Source organism: Cordyceps fumosorosea (assembly GCF_001636725.1).
Source record: "Cordyceps fumosorosea ARSEF 2679 chromosome Unknown scaffold_19, whole genome shotgun sequence".
Lineage (NCBI taxonomy): Eukaryota > Fungi > Ascomycota > Sordariomycetes > Hypocreales > Cordycipitaceae > Cordyceps > Cordyceps fumosorosea.
Window position 1 is genome coordinate 54,069 of NW_017387319.1, and position 19,559 is coordinate 73,627.

The 19,559-nt window shown below is 57.5% G+C and overlaps 7 protein-coding genes across 7 annotated transcripts; 3 read left to right on the forward strand and 4 right to left on the reverse strand.

The window, feature by feature from the left end:
• Positions 1 to 148: 148 nt before the first annotated feature.
• Positions 149 to 1,822, reverse strand: ISF_06902 (RAD52 DNA repair protein RADC; the record flags this gene model as incomplete). Its single annotated transcript, XM_018850506.1, has 2 exons — positions 149 to 912; positions 1,015 to 1,822. The coding sequence occupies 2 exons, from the start codon at positions 1,820 to 1,822 to the stop codon at positions 149 to 151; spliced, it is 1,572 nt and encodes a 523-aa protein (XP_018702151.1).
• Positions 1,823 to 2,611: 789 nt separating this feature from the next.
• On the reverse strand, positions 2,612 to 3,421 carry ISF_06903 (RAD52 DNA repair protein RADC; the record flags this gene model as incomplete). The annotated part of the gene is made up of 1 exon (XM_018850507.1): positions 2,612 to 3,421. The coding sequence occupies one exon, from the start codon at positions 3,419 to 3,421 to the stop codon at positions 2,612 to 2,614; it is 810 nt and encodes a 269-aa protein (XP_018702152.1).
• Positions 3,422 to 7,351: 3,930 nt separating this feature from the next.
• Positions 7,352 to 8,110, forward strand: ISF_06904 (hypothetical protein; the record flags this gene model as incomplete). The annotated part of the gene is made up of 1 exon (XM_018850508.1): positions 7,352 to 8,110. One exon carries the CDS (start codon positions 7,352 to 7,354, stop codon positions 8,108 to 8,110), a length of 759 nt encoding a protein of 252 aa, XP_018702153.1.
• A 721-nt stretch (positions 8,111 to 8,831) lies between these two features.
• On the forward strand, positions 8,832 to 10,100 carry ISF_06905 (Nucleotide-binding, alpha-beta plait; the record flags this gene model as incomplete). Its single annotated transcript, XM_018850509.1, has 1 exon — positions 8,832 to 10,100. The coding sequence occupies one exon, from the start codon at positions 8,832 to 8,834 to the stop codon at positions 10,098 to 10,100; it is 1,269 nt and encodes a 422-aa protein (XP_018702154.1).
• Positions 10,101 to 10,487: 387 nt separating this feature from the next.
• On the reverse strand, positions 10,488 to 12,754 carry ISF_06906 (hypothetical protein; the record flags this gene model as incomplete). The annotated part of the gene is made up of 2 exons (XM_018850510.1): positions 10,488 to 12,416; positions 12,470 to 12,754. 2 exons carry the CDS (start codon positions 12,752 to 12,754, stop codon positions 10,488 to 10,490), a joined length of 2,214 nt encoding a protein of 737 aa, XP_018702155.1.
• A 1,909-nt stretch (positions 12,755 to 14,663) lies between these two features.
• Positions 14,664 to 16,439, reverse strand: ISF_06907 (Zinc finger, CCHC retroviral-type; the record flags this gene model as incomplete). The annotated part of the gene is made up of 1 exon (XM_018850511.1): positions 14,664 to 16,439. The coding sequence occupies one exon, from the start codon at positions 16,437 to 16,439 to the stop codon at positions 14,664 to 14,666; it is 1,776 nt and encodes a 591-aa protein (XP_018702156.1).
• Positions 16,440 to 18,580: 2,141 nt separating this feature from the next.
• On the forward strand, positions 18,581 to 19,307 carry ISF_06908 (protein ORM1; the record flags this gene model as incomplete). Its single annotated transcript, XM_018850512.1, has 3 exons — positions 18,581 to 18,719; positions 18,794 to 19,152; positions 19,257 to 19,307. The coding sequence occupies 3 exons, from the start codon at positions 18,581 to 18,583 to the stop codon at positions 19,305 to 19,307; spliced, it is 549 nt and encodes a 182-aa protein (XP_018702157.1).
• Positions 19,308 to 19,559: the final 252 nt, after the last annotated feature.

Consider the following 19,559-nt stretch of genomic DNA (forward strand, 5'->3'; position numbering starts at 1 on the left):
AACAAAAACCCAAAAAAAAAAAAAAAAAAAAAGTCCCGTCATGAAGGGTCGCATTGCCCCCAAGTCACGTAGCAAACTGAATTCCAGAAGCGAGCCCCGTTTTCCCTGAACAGTTATTAAAAGCATCGAAAGAAGGCAGATGTTAGGTTTAAACCATCTTCTGCCTCTTCGCATCGAGCCCGTCCGGCCCTGCCGCCGCCGCCGTCACGGCTCCGTTGGGCGGCACCTCGCTCAGCGGCGCGCGGCCCTCGCCCTGCGCCGCCGCCAGCGGCCTCTTCATCATCGTCGGCGGCTTGTACGAGCTCCTGTTCGCCAGCGGGCTCGCCGGCCCGCCCGGCGCCCCGATCCTGCGCGCGTGGTCCAGGCTAGGGTTGACCGCGTGTCCCCTGTTAACTCCGCCTCCCCTCGCTGCTGCCGACGGCCGACTAGGCGTGGCGGCGGCGGAGGTCGGCGGCTCCGCGGCGGCACCTTGGCTGGGCGGCGGGACGTGCTGCCCGGAGCGCGAGACGGGCTTGGAGGAGGAGTGGTCGATGCCGGGCGTCTTGCGGATCGAGGGGCTCTCCGCCTTGGGGTTGAAGAGCTGCTGCTGCCGGGTGGCGGGGACGCTGGCGCTCTGGTTCGTGTCCGTCGTGACGGCGCGCGCCGAGAAGAACGCGGCGACCGGCTCGCCGGCAGCAGCTGGGGGGGCCGCAGGCGCCGCGGCTTGAGCGTGGCCTGCTGCTGCTTGTCTATGATTTTGGGGGTTGGGGGTCTGGGGCTGCGGTGGCCGTTGATTGGGTTGCTGCGCGGCCTTGCTGGCTTGCGGCTGTTGCTGTTGTCGTGTTTGCGGGCCTGTGGGTGCAGCTGGGACTGGCACAACAACCTCATCGGGGTGGCCCTCTTCAGACACGCAGAAGTCTGCCTCGTCAAAGTCTAGCGATTGTACTCCGTCAGCGCCATTCCCGTCATCGTCTATCCCACCGCGAGTTCCCGCAAGATTCTGCGCTCGCTTCGTGTTACAGCTTCTTCACTTACCTCCTAGAAAGTCCTCAAATGACTCTAAAGCTTCTGCCTTGACTGCCGCCGTCGCTGACGCAGACGACGACCCCGACCCCGATCCCGCCGCTCTCGTCACCACCGCCGCCGCCGGCACCGGCACATCCTTCTTGACAAAGTCCGAGTGTCTATGCAAGTTGTCCTGGTCAAACTTCTTGACCGGCTGCGCCTTGATCTTGGTCACCTGCTTGACGTAGTCCTGGTCGTAGATACAATTCCCCAACACGTTGCCAAAACTGCGCAGCGTGCGCTTCAGCGCGTCCGTCGTCCCCTCCTTCTTCGCCTTCTCAAACGCCATCGCCTTGCCGCGCGCGTTCTCGATTGACCCGTACCCGATATCCTCGTGGTACGTGCCGTCCCGGAGCGTGATGCGCACGATGACGCTCAGCCCGATGCTCACGCGCTGCGTCTGCGGGTTCTCGTCGGCGAAGTCGACCTGGATGTTCTGGATCGACGAGGACCAGCCGTTGAAGCCAAAGATCTCGTTGGCCAGGCCAATGCACTTCTCGGCAGTCAGGTAGTGCACGCGCGCGCCGCCGGGGCCGGCGCGCGAGGAGATGTACTCGGGGCCGAGCTGCTTGTCGAGGCGGACGGAGATGGTGGCGATCTCCTTGGCGGTCCACTCCGAGATGCGCGGCTTCGCATCCTCGTACGGGTTGGCCCATGCCGTGTGCTGGTCGCCTGGCCTGTGAAGGGGGTGAAGTAGGGTTAGCTGGTGGGTGAACCGTGAACGGTATACCGTTGGCGTGCGTTTGCGGCGGATGGGACGGGCGACGTACGCAGGCATTTTATGAGGTAAAGGAATATTCCACCATCAATAATTATTGATATATTGTATTCCCCAGTTGATCGAGCGATTGAGGCGTGCAAAGGATATCTTGGTGGTCGTCCTGTCGTTGGGTTGATATTCACGGTCGTTGTAGAACGTGGTCGCGTTCACGTTGTCGCGCCTTGACAGGTAAACACGTGAGCTAGGACATACTGTACCTTGTTAGTGACGGCGGGTACGTACAGCATGACAGTCGCCCCCTGCACTACGTCAGCAACATCACCCATACGAGGAGCCTGTATTACAGAACTTAATTTAAATAATGTTTCATGCTGCTTTAATATTCCCTTGATGTCTGACTTGTACAGAACTCGCTATGAATTTCGGCAGGCGCTAAAATGCCGCTATATTGTGCTCTCGTAGAAGAGAGGTCTACTGTATTGTTCCACACTAGTGGCGCATCTCAACAGAGAGTAGTGCAGGTGGGAAAAGCACGAGAACCATCCACAAATAGCCAGAGAACAGACAAATCCTGAACAAGAACCAATGGCTTCGCCAAGAAGTATCAAAATCAAACACCTAAATAACAAACGCCAGAACTATTCCGTAGTGCGCGCAGAAAAGCAAAGTCCAAAAGTCTATGCTAGAGTCCGTGATGCTAGATGAAATCTCATAAAAACGTGTCATGTCATGCCGCGGGTGCCATATTAATTATGTCCAGGCCCCATTGATATCTTTGCGTGTAGGGGGTTATGTGTCGTCCGCCAATATGTGCTATGAAGTTGTTGCTTCCAAGTTGCTATATGTTTACCACGGTCCGACTCGCACGGGTGAGCCGAAGTTGCCGGAGATGATCTGGTTGAGAAGGGAGTTTTGGTCATTGGAGTTTTGGTTGGGGCCAACACCCATCCATCCAACGCTGTTCATCATGGCGGAGATGGCTCCGGCCAAACGATCGCCGGACTGCTGGTTGTGTCTGTTGAGAGCCTGGTCCCAGCCGTTGGAGTGGAGATTGAAGCCGCCAGCTCGCTTGCCAGCTTCGTTGATAACGAGGGCCCAGGCTTTCGAGATATCATCGTAAGCGCCGTCCTTATGGTGGCGGTACGCTTGTGGCTCCCAGTCGGGCAACTCATGAATTAGCTTGGTAGCTTGATCGAGGAATTCCAAGGACCTGGTTGGCTGTGTTTCGGTGGGAGGCAGAAATTGAGGCGTAAAGTCGGCGATGGCATCGATGAGGGCCACGAGGGGTTCTTTGACGCGATAATAAGTATATTCGGCGCTGCTGTTTCCGTAAGGGATGGAACCGTTGAGCTTGTCCTGATATCTACGCAAGACCTCAAGAGCGGCGTCGACCGACGGACGAGGAGCTTGCGTGACGACTTCGAGGCCGATCTGAGGATGCGTGTCGCAAATTCTTTCGAGGACAGTACGAAGTTGGTCGGTATCGAGAGTTTCAAGGAGGCGAGGCAGGTTGAGCGGACGACCGGTCACATCATTTGACCGTACTTTCTTCGAAGGTCGAGAAATGCTGCGCGGCTGCACGGCCGGCGAATTGAGGGGCGACATATTTTCGTCGCCATCGCCGTCCTCCTCCGCTTTTCGTTTACGGTTGGCCATGTTGTGAAAAGGGGATACTGGAGTTGTTTGTTGTCAGCATGAGGAAAGACTCTTATGAATGTTGGACCCATGCTTGTGGCGGCCCAGTGCGTGCACGGGCGGAGAGCTAAACAGGGTTGGTCGACAGGAGAGAGAGGGGATGAACTCACGAGATGGTTGAGGAGACTGGCGAGGACTTTGGTGGTGGTGAGGGAATACGGGCGGCTGCGGTGACAGAAGCAGGTTCATGTTGCAGTCGTGGTGGCGATGACGACGACCGGAGAAGAAGCCGCCCAAGGATCGAGGCTGTGGTTGCGTGGCTGACTTTGTACGAGGAGCGACGAGGCAGCGACCGAGTGTGAGCGTCTGGCCTCTGCTCCTCAGCGCCAACAAGCGGTATGTGACAAAGTCGAGGAATGATGCGGCGATGAAACGGACAGCGGGCGCTCGAAAGTTTGTCAAAAGAGCGGAGAGAGGGAAGGGAAAAAAGGGCTGAAAAGACTGGCGACTCAAGGGCAAGAGGACTGGATTATGAGAGGCTTTTTGGCAGTGGAGCAGCATGGTTTGCCGCGGTGACAGGAGACTGCTGAGTGGACAAAGTTGGCCCGTGGAGGGGCCGCTGGCCTGCCCGAGTGCCAGGCCAGCCCGTCTGGGGGAACCTTTTGCAGCCCAAGCGCTAAAAATGAAGCCACACGTGACGGCCTAAAGGAGGTTCCAGGTGGTAGCATTCAGTGTCCATTAGTGCTAGCACGCCAGTTTTGTACCAGTACAGTAGCACGGTCACAGGCGGGCGCCCGCTAAGCTTTAGGTGCTGTCCGGCTGTCCGGCTGTCCGGCATGTACCGCCTTTCCAGTCTCAGGTACCGTACTCCGTCTCTTCACTGCTCAAGGTTATCCGTCCATAACTAGGTAGTTACTAAGATACTTCTGGGACGATGAGCATTAGCACAACCTAAAACTGTCAGCCATGCAGCTCACACAGGCGTGGCGCCAGCTCCCGGCAGTTGCTGCGCTGCCCCATGTCAAGTCCAGCGTAGCGTCGCAGCCACTGTGGCTCGCTGTGGCTGGCATACACTGTGGCTCCTGACTGCCTGACCTACCAGTAACCCGCTGCCGTCGCCTTGGACTTGACACACTCACACTGACGCAACCGACACGATTCACTCAGACGCCGCCCCCAAGTTTCCAGCTATCTGCTGCCCTTTCCGCTCCTAGGATCGCCGCCGCCATTCACACCTCCGCTCCGCTCCCGCTCACTAGTCGGTATCTCGCATCCTACCGACAGACAAGTCTATGTAATTCGTCGACCTGAAACCAATCCCGCAAGTTTGTCTTGCAGACAAGATATCCGCCAATGCTGTTACCAACCCGACCCGCTCGCCATGTGACCTTGACCTGGCATGTTGGATAGAGCGGCGGTCATAACTCAGCCGTTACGTCGAATGGCCTGCCGTGACTGCTCAATCCTTTTGCCCGCCAATGAGCTGCACTCTGGATACACACCATCTCGCATGCTGGACAAGGAGGAAATCGACAATCTTCGCAAACGATGCAGAAAATCGCGACCAGCATGCGGTCCTGCGCCATGGCCAAAGCTTCCTCCGGACCCAATACTGTGCTTGAGGGCAGACTTCATTTGTTATTGTAACATGGTCGTGCCCTCGAACGACGACGCCGGGACGGGAAGTACCCCGTCGTTGCACATCCGTGACACCGGAATCAGAGATCTGCTATGCACTGTCAGCCTCTATTGCGTCCAAGGTGCTAACTTTATAAGCGACGGACGTGATGGCGTTGAGACGAAATCTCATTGTGGTTTCTGTTTGTGAGACCGCCATTGCGATCAGACGCTTGCCTTTAGAAACTATCGCAAGCAAGCTGCGTGTCGGGACAGTCGGTCCTGCGGCTGGTTGGCGCGCCGAGTCACGGCAGATGGGCAAGACTGCTTCCCTGGCTATCGACGGCGTGACCGATGACTGCTGAAACCTCTTGATAATCGGCCATCTTTCAATGTGCATGCTCTGGTCCGAAGAGACTGCTCATATTGTCTCCCGACGAGACGGCATTGCCCCAGCCAAGGTAAGCCACATTCTCGTTCATCTAGGGGTCATATTAGCCCTGTCAATGAATTCAATGACGACAGACTTGGTCAAGCTTTTGAATCGTATCCAAGCGCCCGTCTTGGTGGCTACCATCGACGGAGGGATTCTCTCGCAGACTGCGGAACGACAAGCAAAAACTTGGTGACTGGGCGACGTAGACGTAAACACCAGTTACCATCGGAATGTACCGGACTGGCTGCTCGCTGGAGAGTCTGATGCTCGAAGAATCGGACTTGAACCGGTTTGAATACTTTTAGGCAAGACGCGGGGACGACAAAGATCTCTTGTCAATCGGCGAATGAAACTGCTTCAAGCTAAGCTTATAAATAGCAACCTGGCCTTGACCTTGCTGGGGTCCGTCGATTATGCCTTGCCAGCCCGACAAAAAGAATATTAGTCAATTTGCTCCAAAAATGGAATTTGCTCCAAAAATGGATGCCCGAGAGCCGCAAGTTTTAAATATTCAATAATCATTCGCTTCGCAGCTCAACTATGTCGCTGAATGACGCCTCATACCCAACTTCTGACTCGCAGCGGGCTCGGCGTCGACACCTTAACCATGTCCACGACGGTGAGGAGGCCAACAACACAGACGGCACTGTCGACTGTTCACATCGGGGTCTGGAAAGAGCTGCTCGCCACGAATAGGCGATGCAGAGTCGCGCTCATATTGCACTTGGTTTGCTGCTTTTGTATAGGACGCGCAGTGCTGTCGTCAGCAGTGCAGACACCGTCGCCGGGCTTGGCACTGGTTCTGATCGCCAAGCTTACATGTCGAGTGACTTGGCTTGGTAGGTGGACTACTAAATTTGGAGGCGGCCATGCAGGTTTCCAATTCCAGAATGCTACTCTGCCAATGGTAGATGTCACCCTGTGGATTGGGTTGGCTGCCTCCCACGACTCGTCTGCTCGCGTGCTACTCTGAAAGTAGGGAATCATTATTCGGACAGGAGCGAAGACCACGGGGACATTGGGTAAGATGAATATAGATTATAATGAGGCTTTCTATGCCGCAACAAGCTGCGCCACGCAACCCATTCGCTGCTACCCAACCCAGAAAATACGCTTGGCCGCTTGAGAGCCCTCCCTCCAGCCTGCATTCTCCCGGGAATCGGGTTTCCCATCGTCGCCATCGCCGGTGGGCTGTCAAGCTTATTATTATTGCCTTACCGGGCAAGCCAGGATATCCTGTTGAATCGTGGCTGGACAAATGCTTCAAGACTTGACAGCGACCTTGCCAAGGTGGCTCAGCCTTCACGACAGGGATTACGGGGTGAGGCAGCTCCACCATCTTGTCACAGTCGGGCGATGATGGGCGGACATGCTGTCGCCCATCAGATGAGATGCGTTTTTGCAGCGGCGATGGACCGGATCATGTCGCCAGCTCATCGGTAGCAGAAAAGCTAATCCGACGACACACGTAATATTGTCTATTCTGGGGGACGGCACGCCTAAGATGGTGGCGGAGCATCGCCGATGGTAAGTCGAAGTTGGATGCAAGTCGAAAAAAGAAGGAAGCCAGCCAGAAGGACGGATAATTCTAAAATTAACAATCTACAATGAAACATGGATTGGGCAGATGCAAACTATGCAAATTACCTTGTACCCCAGGCATCCACCCCCTTCAGTTGCATTGATTATCATTATCCATGACGCATAGGCGGATGGAATATCTGGTACGTATTATTCTTGGCCAATTGTGCCTTTCGTCTATTTAATGCTTCCAATTCCTCGTCAATTTCCGTCATCATTCCATCGCTAATCAGTTTCATCTCTTCCATCAACAAGATAAGCGAAACCCAAGTTAAAACAACCAAGCACTCCAACGCTCTTCACCCACGTCGCCCAGCATGCGCCACTCAACTTCCCTCGCCCTGGCCGTTGCCCAGTTCGTCCTCGCCGTCAAGGGAGACGTCGACCTGGACATGGACGACGTGTCCGCGCCCTGCAAGGCCATCTGCCAGCCCATCGGCACCCTCTCGGACCAATGCGACGTCGACCTGCGCAGCGACAACGACCGCGACGAGCGCCTCCTCCAGAACCAGTGCATCTGCACCAACAAGAGCTTCAACGTCGCCAAGATTGCCGCCCTCTGCGCCGACTGCATGCGCCAGTCTCCGGGAAGGGACCGCGACGATAGAGAGGGTATGGAAAAGTGTGATCCCTTGTCAAGACCGTGTATATGGCTAACGTCGGACGCGACATCGTCAGATATCAATGAGCTCATGTCTGTGTGTGGCTTTACCAGCACCACGTACAGCTCGGCTGCTGCCAGCGAGGCCGCCACCGTGACGGTCGCGGCCACTCGTCCTACGGACATCAGCCAGCTTACGACCACGATTGATCGCGGCACCCCTGCCACTGGAGGCGCCGGCGGCAACGGCGGGACGGCGACTTCGTCCGGCCAGCCCGGGCAGTCGGGCCAGCCTGGACAGCCTACATCGAGCGCCTCGACCGGGGCTAATCGCGGCAGCGCACCGGGAACTTCAGTAGCTGGCCCGTCGAGCGCTGCAACTTCGTCACGGACTGGTAACGCTGCCCCGGCCATGACGGCCCAGGCAGCCTACGCCGTCGGCGGCCTGGTTGCCGCGGCGTACCTCATGGCTTAAGGTCGGATCGCGGTTGCGCATGATCAAAGTTGTTGGCGCAGGAAGTTATAGAGTTATGATGCTTCCATGTGTTTGATTTTGGCTGCTCATTTCAGAGTTTTGTTGACGAATTCACGGCTCTATGTAGTAGTTTCTGCTTGATGATAGTTATGGTTTAGTTGATGAATGCGAGTATGTTGCTAAATGAACAGAAAGAAACACAGTCGCAAGCCGGGCCAATCGGTCGACTTCTTCTGGGCAGGTGAAAATAGCGCATGGCATAAATCTTGTACAAATATATTGACATTATTTGTAAAGCTTTTACAGTTGAAACCTTTTACACAGCATCTGAGGACTTACGGCAGTGGCTTGTCTGGGTGCTGTACAGTTACAAGTGAGGAACCCAGCACAGGATTGTTTAAGCTGTGCAAGTAGCACTGGGAAAGCCGACAAATATTGATAATAATTCTGCAAAAGAACAAAAAAAGACTTCTGAAATAATTCATTCAGTTGATGGATTTCTTTTTCTTTTTTTGAAAAGGTAAAAGTCTACGTTCAGTCTCCAGTGGCCAAGCATTTAACCCAAGCACAGTACACTTTGCGATAAGCCTTATCGGCCGCAGACCCAGAAAATTTTCTGTAAATGTTGGCGCCGTGGAATTCGAGACTTGCGAGACGACAATCAAATCATTATCCTCTCTACAAAGACCTTCCACGCCAGGTTTCTCTCTGCACTGGTCTCATGTCTTCCGACGAAAAGGAAATGTCCCCCGTGGACGCCGCCCCCGAGACAAATGCCTCGAAACGCAAGGCCGACGTCGAGGAGATCGAAGTCGACCTCGCCGCCCCCGAGCCCCCCTCGAAGCGCGCGCGCCGTGCGATGAAGAAGGGCAAGAGCGTGACGTCGAAAGCGAAAAAGGACAACAACAACGACGACCTCGAGGACGAAGACGCCGCGAGCAAGGACAACAAGGACGACAAGGACGGCAAGGCGGCGGCCCGCTCGGAGCACGGCGTCTGGATCGGCAACCTTCGCTTCACGGTGACGCCCAAGGAGCTGCGCCAGTGGCTGGTCGACAACGCTGGGGGCGTGCTTACCTCGGAGATGATCACGCGCGTGAAGCTGCCCGCGTCCAAGGCCGGCCCCGGGGGGCGCGCCAAGGACGAGCCGCCCACGAACAGGGGCTTCGCGTACGTCGACTTCTCCGACGTCGGCGGCAAGCTGGCCGCGATCGCGCTGTCCGAGACGGAGTGGCACGGGCGGCGGCTGCTGATCAAGGACTCCAAGTCGTTCGAGGGCCGTCCGAAGAAGGAGCCGGAGGAGAAGGAGGGGGGCACGGCACGCGGCCAGCAGGCTGCGGCGGCGGTGGATCCCAATGCCAGTCGCAAACTCTTCGTCGGCAACATGAGCTTCAAGACGACCGAGGAGGACGTGCGGCGCAACTTTGACAAGTGCGGCGAGATCGAGTGGGTCAAGGTGGCGACGTTTGAGGACACGGGCAAGTGCAAGGGCTACGGCTGGGTCAAGTTCAAGGAGGCCGAGGCCGCGGCGTGGGCGGTCAAGGGCTTCGTCAAGATCAAGGAGGCTGTGGAGACGGAGGACGACTTCCGGGATGATGATGACAAGGACGGCGGCGACGAGGACGATGACGCCGCCAAGGACGAGGAGGGGGACGATGATGACGAGGCAAAGACGAAGAAGAAGAAGCCGGCCAAGCAGCAGCAGCAGCAGAAGCAGTTCAAGACGCGCAAGTGGTACGTGAACCGCATGCTCGGCCGCGAGCTCAAGCTGGAGCTGGCCGAGGACGATCAGTCGCGGTACAGGAAGCGCTTCGGCAAGGAGCGGCCGGCCGACGCGGCGGGGGCGAACGGGCGGGGACGCGGACCGCGCGAGAACGGCGGCGGCGAGGAGAGACGGCACAAGAAGGCGGACGGCCCGGTAGATTTGCAGGAGGCGCGGTTGATGGGCAAGGTGGTTGAGCACACGGGTACCAAAGTCACGTTTGATTAAATGTAAAGAGGGTAATAGGGGAAGAGGGGTTAAAACTTTTTCATGATTATTTAGCGATTTTACAAGGAATAAAATTAGCATATGAGAACGATGATTATGACCCAGGGAATATATGAGCTGCGTGCGGATGGTAAAGCGCGATGCATGTATTGAAAACTTTGTAGACTAGAATGAGATAGGAAAAAGTACATGTTAATGACAGGAATGGTGTGCATTCGAACGAAGCAGAGTGTCAGTCAGGAAGAAGAAGAAAAGAAGGAAAGAAGAAAAGAAGGAAAGAAGAAAAGAAGGAAAGAGCGCAAATATCCAAGGCCGTCAGTCGCGATACATCGTGGTTCTCATTACATGTGCACGTAAACTTCATCGGAGAGAGTCCGCCCGCCGCCCTCACGCTCGGCTAAACATGAGCGGGACGTGCATCGCCGACGGACTGCCCATGCCGCGTCTATCCTCGAGCACAAAGTCGCTGTTCCCCGTGTAATAGCTGCCGCTTCCCGCGAGGAGGTCCCTGCCGGCCATCAGGCGACACGCCGCCACCGCGCCGTTGTTACCGACGCGGCCTCCGCCGTGACCATGGCCGGCGTTACCACCACCACCACCACCGCCGCCGCCGCCGCCGCCGGTCGCCCGATCTTGGCGGTGCTTCTTGGAGAACTCGCGCGTCAGCTTCGTCATGACCGCCTCCTTGGCGCGATGCAGCGCGCTGACCCGCGCCGCCGCGTCCTCCGCCAGCAGCCGGTGCGCCTCCTCCTGCTCCAGGTTGCGCTGCACCGCCGTGATGCCGTCGTCGGCGGTCCCGGGGCGGGACGGCGCGTGGGGGTCGTACACGGTGGGTTGGAGGAGCAGCAGGACCGGCTGCGGCTCCGCGGAGAGGATGGGCGGCGAGATGAAGGGGTCGGGCAGGGTGATGGGCGGAGGGGGAGGAGGGCGGACCGAGGAGGGCTTGTGCGGGGAGGAGGACAGGGAGGAGCTGGGTGGTGGCCAGGAGGTCTGCGACGGACGCCGCCGGCGCAGGGGAAAGGAAAAGGAGGGGAAGGAGGATGAGGAGGACTGCTGCGAGGAGGAGGCGGAGGAGGAGGAGGAGGAGGAGGAGGACCCCAAGCGGGGAAGCGACGGCGGCGGCGTGGTGGCCTTGCGATCGGGCTCGCTGGCGCTTCGGCCGTGCTTGCGCCTGCTGCGGTAATGATCCTCCTCGCGATCACCGTGCTTGGCGCGCTTCTTCTTCCTGATCCTCGCCGTGAAGCCGCCGCCGCCGCCCTTGCTCCGCTCTCGCGTCGTCGACGCCACCTCCTCCGTCAGCTCGTCAATGACCGTCCTCTCATCATCGTCGAACCCGTACGCGCCAACGTCCATCTCCAGCAGCTCCCTCGCGACCGCCTCGACCGCCGCGCTGGGGCTCTGCAGCCTGTCGTCCGCGTCGTCGCTCGACACCATGCTGCACCGCGTCTCCGAGGGGCCCGCCGCAGGCACGCCGCCGCTCCGAGACCACTGCCGGCCCTCGCTGACCGGCGCCAGGGCGTCGTCCCACCGGTCGCGCTCCGCGAGGGCCACGTTGTCCAGGTCGAACTCGCGCACCGTCGCGCGGTGCGCGGCGATGAGGCGCCGCAGCTGCGGGGCGTTCATGGCCGCGTTGCGGATCTGCAGGTAGCGCAGCGCCGGCATGCGGATCGGGGCGCGCGCCGAGGTGGACGCCGGCAGCGGCGGCAGCGGCGACATGGGCGACGTGACCTCGTGGAATAGCTTGCGCGCGGACGGCGGCGACGGCGGCGGCGCGAACAGGGGGTCGTCGGCGAGCGCCAGCGGACAGGGGCCCCGGTCGGCGCCCGGCCCGCCGATCCAGGAAAAGGACAGCTTCTCGAGGTGCGGCGCCAGCGCGCGGACGTAGTCGTCAATGATCTTGAGGTGGTCCAGCCCGCCGGCGGCGCCAAAGTCCCACGCCTCGACGCTCATGCGCAGGGACCTGATCTGGCGCCAGCGCCGCCCCGCGGACGGCACGCTGCCGATGCCGTTGACGTGGCGCAGGTACGCCAGCGCCGCCGGGTGCAGCTGCGAGAGCGACAACGTGCGCAGCTTCGTCAGCGGCGCGCGCTCCACCGCGATCCTCAGACTGATGAGCGCGTAGTCGACCACGTCGCGACGGTAGCGCTCCGCCGGGTCCTGCCCGGGGCACCGCACCGTCAGGTGGCGCAGCGCCGGCAGCCGGCCCAGCGCGTGGATGAAGCTCGGCACGTTGGTGGCCGCGTGGAACAGCGGCGGGTACTGCTGGGTGAGCGCGTCCCCGAGCTCGGGGCAGGCGTACTTGGGGCGGGGGGGGGGCTGGTGTGCGGGGTGTACAGGAAGGCGAGCTCGGCGCCGGTGCGCGGGTCGACGAGCGGCGGGAGGAAGGTGGCGTCGGAGTGCGGGAGGTGGAAGGTGAGGTGCTCGACGTGGTGGCCGACGCGGGCGAGGGCGGCGACGCGGGAGGGCTTGGTGAAGGTGGCGGCGGAGAAGGTGACGTGGAGGCGGGTGAAGAGCCGCTTGGTGAGAAGGTTGCAGCAGGCGGAGGAGGACTGCCGCACGGCGCACAGGTCGTGGGTGCTGAGGAGAGAGAGTAGCCGGTCCTTGATGGACTCGTCTCTCAAGAGGGCGAGAAACAGCTGTTCGGACGACGCCATGTCCGTCTCATTGGGTGGTGGGATGACAGGACAGAGGGGTTGGTACGGTGTAGACGGGGTTCCAGGGTGTTGGGAGCAAGGTGTTTGATAGTGTTGTGACGATATTTGTATTGTTGATGTTGTCGAGTTGTCGTTTGCGAGTTGAAGAGTAGCAACGACCAACTTGTGATGGTCGAGTCAAGATACTTGATATCAAACCACCGTATCTTAATCAACTACCGGTCATCAAGCGTGAATAATAAAGAATAAAGGCCCCAGAAAGTGGCCGCTCGAGAAGGGGAAGTGGCAGGCCGGTATATATCCCGACAACGTCCCCTCTCAACTGAGTCCAGACAGGCTTTTCCCTCTTCCATCCCAGCATCGTTGCCCTCCCTCCACCTACCTGCATAAGGCTTGCATCCAGCCACACACTTTCAACAGGTTAAGCTTGTTTCTTCCAGCATAGCACAGAAAACGAAACGAAACGACCCTGCCATCTCGACCGGGAGAGGTTGTGTAGTGTGTAGGGCGACAGGGGTACGGGCACAGGGCAGGGAGGGGGCGGACGAAGGAGAAGGCGCGCGAGATTCGCGCATCTACTGGCTATCGATACACTCACTTCCCCCGGTGGCGGACAAGGACTTGCAGCATCCTCGCCGCGAAGACTGGCCATTGAATGGTCGGTGAAGCGACGTTGATGAAGAAACCCTGCTTCTGCAGTAGCTCCCGGTCGTGCAAGCAGTCTCGATTTGCCAATCAGCCCTGCAGGGCAGCGGGGTCACAGAGCTCCCCTTTCGCCTCGCGCGCGACTTTTCCCCCCCGATGGCTTGCAGGCCACGCTTTTGAGGTCTTTTGGTGGCGCCGCCCTCCGCGATGCGTGTGGCATAAAGGCGTGGTCCTCGCGTCAGCGACCAATCAGGAGCGCGCATCTCGACGCGGGGCCGGGCGCGGGGCGCGTGTTGTCGGATCGCGGATCGCGCCGCAACTTATTGCTTTGTCCGTCCCCAAAACCGGGCTGGCAACGGCGTTTTTTTTTTTTTTTTTTTTTTTTGTGAGGCGAACATGGCGTAGAACAACGACGGCAGTTGGCTTTTGTTCCGCACGACACCCACACCGGACTTGCCAACGCCGTCGCGACGTCCAATGAGCCGCCCACCGCGCGACACACGCTGAAAAACCGATCTGCACCCTCTTTCGTTTCGCATCACATCTGGTGGCCCCTGGACCGGCGAATGGTCTCTCTACCACCAGCTCCTTTTCCGTGCCACCGTCCACCATGCCCGTCGATTTCCCAGTCCAAGGACGATGGATCGGAACGTAAGCGTAGCCCGTAGTCTTGTGCCGTTGTCAGACAAGAAAAGCTCTCGTCGCCAAAGAAAGAAGAATTCACTCACCAACTCCTCGCGCTCAAGCAGCAACCTGTAATGATCGTCTGGATTGGGGGGTGTGCGACGCAGCTGTGGGAGGGCTCCCGTGGGCTCTATATATCTTGGTTGCCACGAGGCGTCACTGCCCAATCTTTAACCACATGAGCTGGTTCGGCTTCACCGCATTCACGCATGCTGCTTTCCCACGGATCAAACGGCTTACCTTGGCCACCAGTGATCTCGCGCCTGGCTTGCTGCTCGGCCCGGATGACGAAAGAGGTCCCGTACAGACCATGACGTGGACACTGGATAGCGGCTTCTGTGGCGCCATATATGCAACTCATATTACCTACCGCCTTTGGTAATTAACAGCGAACATCAGCAGCATATGGATATTTCCTAAACAATTCGTCAAATGTCAAGGACGAAACATAGCCAATTATATTCCTGAGTGCTCTCAGCTATGATAATAGTGGTCCTAAATGGTATCCTTTTGATTCCCTTCTATACGCCGAGCGAAATGATGATAATGATACACGCTATCAGAGGCTTTTCGAGCATGCTCATCGTTGTCCTCGTCCTCGTCCCCGGCCCCGTCCACCTCCACCTCCACGCCCCCCTCGCCCACGCGGGGGACCACCTCGTCCGCGGCTGCCACCACCGTGGCGGGGCTCTCCTGGGGGCGGAGGCCCGCGGTGGTTGTTCCGCGCTGTCGGCGGCTTTGGGGGCAGTGAAGGCGGCGGCCCGTGCTGGTTTCTAGAGTAGCCCGAGGTGCCGGGAGGCGGGGGATGGCTCTGTGGAGGGAGCGGCGGAGGCGGCCCGGGCGGAAGCGGCGGCTGGACGACGTGACCTCCCAGCGTAGGCATCTGAAGGTTGGTTGCCACCCGTATGGACCCTGCCCGTGGCGCCCTTTGCTGCTGATGCTTTGGTGCGGCTCTCTGGCCGAGCAGCTCGATATCATCAGAGTCGTCGCTCTCTGAATAGCGCACATTCATGGCGCGCGCAGCGGGACCGCGTGGCGCCCTGGTCTGTCTTTGGCTTGTGTTAGGTTCCGCACGAAGGTGCGGGCTAGCAGCTTCCTCAATAGACTCATTGCCGCAGTTCGCATCTACAAAGAGATCCCGGTTTCGTAGCGTCCATGAAGGGTTAAAGGGGCGATTGCCCTTCTGCGAGCAGTCCGACGCAAAGTGGTTTCGAGAGCCGCACACGGCACATGATGCCTGGATAGCAATAACGGGGAAAACGACATCTCCCTCAGCGTGGAACGATCGCCATGGCTCCGTGCAATCACCTTCGAGGTGGTGTTGCAGGCCGCAGTAGGCGCAGGCCAAGCCCTCATCCTTTGTGAGAGCCAGTTTTTCCACGCAGGACGAAGTCTCGTGGCCAAGTTGGCGACACTTTCCGCATCTGGCCTGGATGGCTTTGCAGCTAAACGCCCAGTGACCAGTTTCGCCACAGAACTTACATTTTGTGTGGCTGCAAGAGCCAGCTACATGGCCTTTGTGGCCGCACAAAACGCACATGTCGGCGGCGTTTTCCGCAGAAGGAAAGTATCGGAGCTGCTCCGCTGTTGGCTGCCCTTCCGGTACCGATACACCATTTGTCTCTGCGGCAGCGCCGCTTGCGTGGCTGTTGGCAGCCTGGCTATGTTCTGGCAGCACGGAATCACTCGGCACGTACTCTGGTGAGTCGGGGACTTGACCATTTTCCACCTCGTCCGCCGGTTCGGGTGACGCAGCGGCCGGCGCAGGAGCCGGCGCTTGTGTGCTTCCGATAATCGTAGCAAGCTTTCCCGAGTCCTCCATAGCACAAACAGTCTGCTTGGCTGATTTCCTTTTTGGTGCTTTCAGACCGCTGTGCACGTCAACGTATTGACCAAAGGCGGAAACAACCGTTGCGGGCTTGATCTCGGCCAGGGAATCAAAATTGATCGTACACAGCACAGTAGTCCAATCCGTGACGCGATCCACCCAAGATCCTTCCTTCCTCCGCGAGAGCGCTGGTAACTTCAGGTTGACCGTGTCAGTCGTGAACAACGGCGGGTCCCAGGGAACGAACGACTTGGCACGTGGCCGGAGGCTCGATATGCTGGACTGGCTGCTGAGGGACTTTGATAAGCTCTCTTCTATTTCGCCTTCCTCGGAGACCTTGCTTGCGTCGCTGCTCGGCGATTGGCGGCTGAGCTTTGGGCGCTTGGCGGCTTTCGAGGGTTGATTCTCTTCGCCGTCGGGGCCATCAACATCAGCTATTGACCTCTTTTCGACGTGACTGTTTTCTTCTTCGCTATCGCTTTCCCCCATGCTAATAACATCTCCGGGTATTTGTTCTTCCGATCCCATAGTGAATGTGAGTGACACTGTAGATGGCCGTCACTCATGTGACACTTGGCCTTCGGAGTTTGTGGCTAAGTGAGGTCGGGATAAATCAATACGGCAGATGCGTTACCAATCACTCGAATTCTCGGGGTCACGAGAAAATGGTAATTTCAATGAGAAGAAGAGCAACACAAAACAGCAAAGAAGCAGGGCAAGTATCGCAGCATCACCAAGAAAAAGTCGACGCGAAAAATAAGCATCGTCGAATCAGCGCAAAAGAGGCAAGGGCCCCACTGTAACCACAGGAGCCACCCAGTCCTGCAGCGCAAGGCCGAGAGCGGGTGCAGGTTATCCCGTGCCGATACAGACTTCGTACTCGGGAACAAGATCCCTGGCCCCTTTATTACAACAGTTTAACTAGTGTTTACGAAAACATAGAGATTTCCTGTAGTCGATAGCCATCTTTACAAGCGACATTTGTGGCGGAGTAAACACGATCTTGAAGTCTTGAAAGCGGAAGTTGCCGCATCGCAGCCCAGCTCTCGGGGAACACCAGCTGAATACGGAATACTCGTCATGCCGCTGGACAGCCTGGTGCCACTCAGCATTTGACAGATGGATCATCGGGTTCAGTATTCGTATATTATTTGTCTCCACCTTTAGGCTGGCTGTGCAGGGGATCAAAATGTTGGGTAATTTAGCAATCGTTCCTAGTTGCTGCCAGCGAGGCGAAGAGATGGGGAAGTGGGTAGGAACGTACAAACAACTGATGCTTTCCTGTACTGTGCTACCATATCCGACCACCTCTATGAGCATGCAAGGCCTGGAAACTAGAGGAACTGTGTGGTATCTCTACAGGTCTTAGGCTGTTGATGCCTCACGGGTAAGTGTCCTGGGATCAGCAGTGGGACTGGCGGCACCGATAGTGAAGACAAGCTTTCCGGCCCTCCAGCGTGCGTGGAGGCTCATGCTAGTCTCATCGACGCCGGCGCATGTGTGTTGTGCGTTTGTGTTTGTTCTGTGCATGATGGAAGAGAAGTCAGTGGCGCAACGGCTGTCGTGGTGTCTCGGATACACAGCAAATAGCATGGAATGCATTGGGGGCCAATGCATATGTATTTTTAATTCACCACCAAAAACTTCCCGTCAGACTTCAACCATGACTGGTGGGAAGCATAAATTTCCAGCGTGGCCGAGGCGAGCTGAGGCCACAGTGGCAGTTGGCCACAAACGAGGTTCTGGACAGGGCCGATCCGTACTAGCGTCAAGTCATTTACAGCGCAAATGCCACTAAACAGACCGCTGGGAAGAACATCACCAGCGCATTGGTCCCTTGAGTCTGGTGGCTTTTTCAAGCAAATTTGCTTTCCTCCGTTATTTCGTGTCTGATAATCTAATTACAACAATGAGGTGTAATTATTATTCGCCTACCCGCTCGCCAAATCGCTGGAAACCTGTCGTTCAAGCAACTGCCTTCACTATCCAATCCACTACAGGCGCCAGTCCCTGTTGCCTCCGACTGGTCGCCTGCCCACTGCTGCCCCATACACCCGGTTTCCTGTCACAAGGGCCCTCGCCACCACGCAAGCTCCTCTTGCCTTGCCTTGCCTGGCCTTGACCATTATCCATTGCTTTTCCATGCCTCGTTCGTTTCCTCCCCCAATCTCTCTTCTTACCAAAACTGCTTTTTTTCATCTCCATCAACATCATCCCACGACATACTTGTTTCGTTTCTGGCGCACGCTCGACATTTCGCCCGCGCCCCCCGACAATACCGAATTCTCTCCTGTTCACGCCATTCCACCCCCCCGAATAGCGCCGCTCGCAAGAAACCTGCCCTAGTGGCCAATCTGTCCTGTCCTCGCACCGACATCTAGCAGACAGCTCTGGCCTCGTCGTGTGTTTTCCGAGTCGCTCGCCAGTTTCACCACGTCACTTGACATTGTCGTTCGCTACACACCTCCCCGCCCTGACCCTCGCCGACGCTCCCGATATCACTTGGTCCCGTTCCTCACAGACCAGGAACGGCCCGCGATACCTCGATCCGTAGCTTGCGCAGAGCCCTTTTGAACACCGCCAAGCTGGCTTCTCCCACCCTTCTCCAGCCCACCGTCTCTTACGACGCTAGGACGAACCCTCCACGCTCTGGAAGCGCTTACCTCGACATGGACGATAAAGCGACTGGTCGTCGCAGACGCTCCAGCAGCATCCTGCAGGTCTATCACGAGCCCCCCGAGACGCTCGAGCAAATCTCTGACCAGGCTGCTCTTCCCAACCTCAATGCAAACTGGACCAACGCAAAGGGTATGCCCATATTGCCCGTCCCCGAGCTCCTCGCATTCGTCGTCACACAGCTCCATACTAACCATCATCTACAGGAGCGTGGACCATTCATTTTGTCTTGATAGCATGCCTCAAAATCTTTTACGACGTCATCCCGGGAGTCTCGCAGGAGACCTCATGGACCCTGACCAACATTACCTACATGGTCGGCTCGTACATCATGTTCCACTATGTCCGAGGAGTCCCCTTCGAATTCAATAGCGGTGCCTTCGATAACCTCAACATGTGGGAGCAAATCGACAACGGTGCCCAGTACACCCCCACCAAGAAGTTTCTCCTCAGTGTCCCCATTGTGCTCTTCCTCCTGAGCACCCATTATACCCACTACGACCTGGCCTACTTCATCATCAACTTTTTGGCTGTCTTGGCCGTGATTATTCCCAAGCTTCCCTTTGTAAGTAACGCTCGGCCGTGTCGTGGGCGTGGCCGTGAGCTGTTCTGCACGTGGACAGCACTGGCCTTGGTGATCTCGGGCAATGACCGCTAACATGTTTGCAGAGCCATCGCATGCGCTTTGGCCTTTTCTCAGGTCTCCCCGAGGAGGAGTAAACGATGGATAACGGCGTCAAGGGCCATTGTTGGCGGTGTGTCAAAATGTTATAATTCAAGTGTGTTGGGCTGGCAGAAATCCCTGATTACGGAACACGGGGAGTTGAAAGAGTGGCATTTACATATAGCGAGCATTATCCTTTTCGTGGCTTCTATTCCCCACTAGAAGAAATTTTCCATCCAGCTTGCCTCTGTCTGCCGCTCTGTGTTGATGTGCTTGGCTGATTTCAATGACAGCATCGGAACCCGTTT